The following is a 6,772-nucleotide window of genomic DNA, read 5'->3' as shown; positions in this document are numbered from 1 at the left end:
TCACCAGTCCAGTGTACAGATACTCCCTGATAGAGGGACTGAGAAGACACAAGTCAGTGTACATATATCTCCCTGAGAGAGAGGGGACTGAGAGACACAATCCGTGTAAAGATATCTCCCGTGAAATGAGAGAGGGGATCGAGAGGACACCAAGTCAGTGTACAGATATCTCCCTAAGAGAGAGGATTGGGACTGGAGAGACACCGAGTCAGTTGTACAGATATCTCCCTGAGAGAGAGGGGACTGAGAGACACCAGTCAGTGTACAGATATCTCCTGAGGAGAAGGAGGGGGACTGAGAGACACCAGTCTGTGTACAGATATCTCCCTGAGAGACGAGGGGGACTGAGAGACACAGTCAGTGTACAGATATCTCCCTGAGAGAGAGGACTGAGAGGACACCAGTCAGTGTAAAGATATCTCCCTGAGAGGAGAGGGGGACTGAGAGACACCAGTCTGTGTACAGATATCTCCCTGAGAGAGAGGGGACTGAGAGACACCAGTCAGTGTACAGATATCTCCCTGAGAGAGAGGGGACTGAGAGACACCCGTCAGTGTACAGATATCATCCACTAGAGAGAGAGGGGACTGAGAGGACACCAGTCAGTGTACAGATATCTCCTAGAGAGAGAGGGGACCAGAGAGACACCAGTCAGTGTACAGATATCTCCCTGAGAGAGAGGGGACTGAGAGACACCAGTCAGTGTACAGATATCTCCCTGAGAGAGAGGGGACTGAGAGACACCAGTCAGTGTACAGATATCTCCCTGAGAGAGAGGGGGACTGAGAGACACCAGTCAGTGTACAGATATCTCCCTGAGAGAGAGGGGACTGAGAGACACCAGTCAGTGTACAGATATCTCCCTGAGAGAGAGGGGACTGAGAGACACCAGTCAGTGTACAGATATCTCCCTAGAGAGAGAGGGGACTGAGAGACACCAGTCAGTGTACAGATATCTCCCTGAGAGAGAGGGGACTGAGAGACACCAGTCAGTGTACAGATATCTCCCTGAGAGAGAGGGGACTGAGAGACACCAGTCAGTGTACAGATATCTCCCTGAGAGAGAGAGGGGACTGAGAGACACCAGTCAGTGTACAGATATCTCCCTGAGAGAGAGAGGGGACTGAGAGACACCAGTCAGTGTACAGATATCTCCCTGAGATGAGGGGACTGAGAGACACCAGTCAGTGTACAGATATCTCCCTGAGAGAGAGGGGACTGAGAGACACCAGTCAGTGTACAGATATCTCCCTGAGAGAGAGAGGGGACTGAGAGACACCAGTCAGTGTACAGATATTCCCTGAGAGAGAGGGGACTGAGAGACACCAGTCAGTGTACAGATATCTCCCTGAGAGAGAGGGGACTGAGAGACACCAGTCAGTGTACAGATATCTCCCTAGAGAGAGGGACTGAGAGACACCAGTCAGTGTACAGATATCTCCCTGAGAGAGAGGGACTGAGAGACACCAGTCAGTGTACAATATCTCCCTGAGAGAGAGGGGACTGAGAGACACCAGTCAGTGTACAGATATCTCCCTGAGAGAGAGGGGACTGAGAGACACCAGTCAGTGTACAGATATCTCCCTGAGAGAGAGGGGACTGAGAGACACCAGTCAGTTGTACAGATATCTCCCTGAGAGAGGGGACTGAGAGACACCAGTCAGTGTACAGATATCTCCCTGAGAGAGAGGGGACTGAGAGACACCAGTCAGTGTACAGATATCTCCCTGAGAGAGAGGGGACTGAGAGACACCAGTCAGTGTACAGATATCTCCCTGAGAGAGAGGGGACTGAGAGACACCAGTCAGTGTACAGATATCTCCCTGAGAGAGAGGGGACTGAGAGACACCAGTCAGTGTACAGATATCTCCCTGAGAGAGAGGGGACTGAGAGACACCAGTCAGTGTACAGATATCTCCCTGAGAGAGAGGGGACTGAGAGACACCAGTCAGTGTACAGATATCTCCCTGAGAGAGAGGGGACTGAGAGACACCAGTCAGTGTACAGATATCTCCCTGAGAGAGAGGGGACTGAGAGACACCAGTCAGTGTACAGATATCTCCCTGAGGAGAGAGGGGACTGAGAGACACCAGTCATTGTACAGATATCTCCCTGAGAGAGAGGGGACTGAGAGACACCAGTCAGTGTACAGATATCTCCCTGAGAGAGAGGGACTGAGAGACACCAGTCAGTGTACAGATATCTCCCTGAGAGAGAGGGGACTGAGAGACACCAGTCAGTGTACAGATATCTCCCTGAGAGAGAGGGGGACTGAGAGACACAGTCATTGTACAGATATCTCCCTGAGAGAGAGGGACTGAGAGACACCAGTCAGTGTACAGATATCTCCCTGAGAGAGAGGGGACTGAGAGACACCAGTCAGTGTACAGATATCTCCCTGAGAGAGAGGGGACTGAGAGACACCAGTCAGTGTACAGATATCTCCTGAGAGAGAGGGGACTGAGAGACACCAGTCAGTGTACAGATATCTCCCTGAGAGAGAGGGACTGAGAGACACCAGTCAGTGTACAGATATCTCCTGAGAGAGAGGGGGACTGAGAGACACCAGTCAGTGTACAGATATCTCCCTGAGAGAGAGGGGACTGAGAGACACCAGTCAGTGTACAGATATCTCCCTGAGAGAGAGGGGACTGAGAGACACCAGTCAGTGTACAGATATCTCCCTGAGAGAGAGGGGACTGAGAGACACCAGTCAGTGTACAGATATCTCCCTGAGAGAGAGGGGACTGAGAGACACCAGGTCAGTGTACAGATATCTCCCTGAGAGAGAGGGGGACTGAGAGACACCAGTCAGTGTACAGATATCTCCCTGAGAGAGAGGGGACTGAGAGACACCAGTCAGTGTACAGATATCTCCCTGAGAGAGAGGGGACTGAGAGACACCAGTCAGTGTACAGATATCACCCTGAGAGAGAGGGGACTGAGAGACACCAGTCAGTGTACAGATACTCCCTGAGAGAGAGGGGACTGAGAGACACCAGTCAGTGTACAGATATCTCCCTGAGAGAGAGGGGACTGAGAGACACCAGTCAGTGTACAGATATCTCCCTGAGAGAGAGGGGACTGAGAGACACCAGTCAGTGTACAGATATCTCCCTGAGAGAGAGGGGACTGAGAGACACCAGTCAGTGTACAGATATCTCCCTGAGAGAGAGGGGACTGAGAGACACCAGTCAGTGTACAGATATCTCCCTGAGAGAGAGGGGACTGAGAGACACCAGTCAGTGTACAGATATCTCCCTGAGAGAGAGGGGACTGAGAGACACCAGTCAGTGTACAGATATCTCCCTGAGAGAGAGGGGACTGAGAGACACCAGTCAGTGTACAGATATCTCCCTAAGAGAGAGAGGGGACTGAGAGACACCAGTCAGTGTACAGATATCTCCCGAGAGAGAGGGGACTGAGAGACACCAGTCAGTGTACAGATATCTCCCTGAGAGAGAGGGGACTGAGAGACACCAGTCAGTGTACAGATATCTCCCTGAGAGAGAGGGGACTGAGAGACACCAGTCAGTGTACAGATATCTCCCTGAGAGAGAGGGGACTGAGAGACACAGTCAGTGTACAGATATCTCCCTGAGAGAGAGAGGGGCTGAGAGACACCAGTCAGTGTCCAGATATCTCCCTGAGAGTGAGGGACTGAGAGACATTAGTCAGTGTACAGATATCTCCTGAGAGAGAGGGGGACTGAGAGACACCAGTCAGTGTACAGATATCTCCCTGAGAGAGAGGGGACTGAGAGACACCAGTCAATGTACAGATATCTCCCTGAGAGAGAGGGGACTGAGAGACACCAGTCAGTGTACAGATATCTCCCTGAGAGAGAGGGGACTGAGAGACACCAGTCAGTGTACAGATATCTCCCTGAGAGAGAGAGGGGACTGAGAGACACCAGTCAGTGTACAGATATCTCCCTGAGAGAGAGGGACTGAGAGACACCAGTCGGTTCTCGCTCTGCGGGCCTGTATTAACCCTTACCGTTCTCGTCTTTGCTCCGATCCTGGTGTGACGCACACACCGAGTTTCCTGTGCTGGCGATTGGCCCCAGAATTGGCAGCGATCCCGGCCTGGAGTCCCTCGCCTGGAATATCGAACAGTCGATCAGGGAGATGTTAACCCACGCTACACTGTCACACTACACCAACAATCCTGTCAAGGTGATCTCTCCCTTCTTATTTTTCAGTTCGACCCATATAGACTCAGTGGGCGAACCCTCGGATATATCCCCTCTCACTACTGCCGTGATGTTCTCCCTAATCAAGAACGCAACTCCCCCTCCTCTCTTACCTCCTGCTCTATCTTTCCTATAGCATCTGTACCCTGGAACATTGAGCTGCCAGTCCTGCCCCTCCCTTAGCCATGTTTCAGTAATAGCTAGAACATCCCAGTGCCATGTACCCATCCATGCCCTGAGTTCATCTGCCTTGCCCATCAGACTTCTTGCATTGAAATAAATGCAGTTTAATCGAGACTTCCCTTGGTCTTTGCCCTGCTTTCTCAGACCATCTGTCCGGTCATGTCTTGTACACTCTCCCTTACTGCCTTTTGTTTCTGTCACCACTTTACTTCCCACTGACTTCCTGCATCGGTTCCCATCCCCCTGCCACATTAGTTTAAACCCTCCCCAACAGCACTGGCAAACACTCCCCGAGGACATTGGTTCCAGTCCTGCCAGATGCAGACCGTCCAATTTGTACTGGTCCCACCTCCCCCAGAGTTTTTTGAAGGGGTAACCAAGAAGATAGATGAGGGCTGTGCAGTAGACGTGGTCTACATGGACTTCAGCAAAGCATTTGACAAGGTACCGCATGGTAGGTTGTTACATAAGGTTAAATCTCACGGGATCCAAGGTGAGGTAGCCAATTGGACACAAAATTGGATTGACGACAGAAGACAGAGGGTGGTTGTAGAGGGTTGTTTTTCAAACTGGAGGCCTGTGACCAGCGGTGTGCCTCAGGGATCGGTGCTGGGTCCGCTGTTATTTGTTATTTATATTAATGATTTGGATGAGAATCTAGGAGGCATGGTTAGTAAGTTTGCAGATGACACCAAGATTGGTGGCATTGTGGACAGTGAAGAAGGTTATCTAGGATTGCAACGGGATCTTGATAAATTGGGCCAGTGGGCCGATGAATGGCAGACGGAGTTTAATTTAGATAAATGTGAGGTGATGCATTTTGGTCGATCGAATCGGGCCAGGACCTACTCCGTTAATGGTAGGGCGTTGGGGAGAGTTATAGAACAAAGAGATCTAGGAGTACAGGTTCATAGCTCCTTGAAAGTGGAGTCACAGGTGGATAGGGTGGTGAAGAAGGCATTCGGCATGCTTGGTTTCATTGGTCAGAACATTGAATACAGGAGTTGGGATGTCTTGTTGAAGTTGTACAGGGCATTGGTGAGGCCACACTTGGAGTACTGTGTACAGTTCTGGTCACCCTATTATAGAAAGGATATTATTAAACTAGAAAGAGTGCAGAAAAGATTTACTAGGATGCTACCGGGACTTGATGGTTTGACTTATAGGGAGAGGTTAGACAGACTGGGACTTTTTTCCCTGGAGAGTAGGAGGTTAAGGGGTGATCTTATCGAAGTCTATAAAATAATGAGGGGCATAGATAAGGTAGATAGTCAAAATCTTTTCCCAAAGGTAGGGGAGTCTATAACGAGGGGACATAGATTTAAGGTGAGAGGGGAGAGATAGAAAAGGGTCCAGAGGGGCAATTTTTTCACTCAAAGGGTGGTGAGTGTCTGGAACGAGCTGCCAGAGGCAGTAGTAGAGGCGGGTACAATTTTGTCCTTTAAAAAGCATTTGGACAGTTGCATGGGTAAGATGGGTATCGAGGGATATGGGCCAAGTGCAGGCAATTGGGACTAGCTTAGTGGTATAAACTGGGCAACATGGACATGTTGGGCCGAAGGGCCTGTTTCCATGTTGTAAACTTCGAGGATTCTATGATTCTACACTGCTCAATGCACCACTCCCCAGGGTGGGCACAACTTCTCACATTGGGGGGCTCTCACCTGCTCCACACACCGCAGGAAAGGCCCATGCTGCACCTCCGGCCTAGCTGAACTCGGGTTGGACGGGGGGGGCCAGTGGGACGTAGCTCCTGGTTCAGGAAGAGGAGATATTCCACCAGGTCGTCCCTCACCTGATCCCCATCCATTGACTGCGCATGGAGGTCTCGTCAACCCTAATTGGGAACTGGGTGTGTTTGTGTACGAGCGTGCGTGTGCAGGTGTGCGTGCGTTACGTGTGAGTGTGTCAGCGCATGTGTGTCAGTGTGAACTTGTGCGCGCGAGCGTGGCTGTGGGTGTGCGCGAGTCACCAGTGAGTGTCAGTGTGGGTGTATGTACTTGTGCTTGTGAGTGTGCACGCGTTATGAGTGAGTGTGTTCGTGGGTGTGAGTGTGTCAGTGTGATGAGGCATGTGTGAGTTTGAGTGTGTGCGTGCGTGAGTGTGGGTGTGCGCGAGTTAATGGCGAGTGTGTCAGTGTGAGTGCGTGTGCCTGTGAGTGTGCATGAGTCATGAGTGAGTGTGTCAATGCGAGTGTGTCAGTGTGACAAAGCATGTGTGAGTTTGAGTGTGTGCGTGCGTGAGTGTGGGTGTGCGCGAGTTAATGGCGAGTGTGTCAGTGTGAGTGCGTGTGCCTGTGAGTGTGCATGAGTCATGAGTGAGTGTGTCAATGCGAGTGTGTCAGTGTGACAAAGCATGTGTGAGTTTGAGTGTGTGCGTGCGTGAGTGTGGGTG

General features: G+C 51.0%; 1 protein-coding gene across 1 annotated transcript in view; it reads right to left on the bottom strand.

Moving 5' to 3' along the window:
• Positions 1–3,999: 3,999 nt before the first annotated feature.
• Positions 4,000–6,772, bottom strand: part of LOC137319799 (T-box transcription factor TBX1-like) — a gene marked incomplete at its 3' end in the record, with an annotated part of 22,182 nt that continues 19,409 nt past the window's right edge. The window contains 1 exon segment of the mRNA XM_067981732.1: positions 4,000–4,102. Coding sequence (XP_067837833.1) covers positions 4,000–4,102 — 103 coding nt within the window.

The sequence above is a fragment of the Heptranchias perlo genome, unplaced genomic scaffold (genome assembly GCF_035084215.1).
Source record: "Heptranchias perlo isolate sHepPer1 unplaced genomic scaffold, sHepPer1.hap1 HAP1_SCAFFOLD_892, whole genome shotgun sequence".
Classification (NCBI taxonomy): Eukaryota; Metazoa; Chordata; class Chondrichthyes; order Hexanchiformes; family Hexanchidae; genus Heptranchias; species Heptranchias perlo.
The sequence above is the reverse complement of the archived record's forward strand: the minus strand, read 5'-3'. Positions and strand labels throughout refer to the sequence as shown.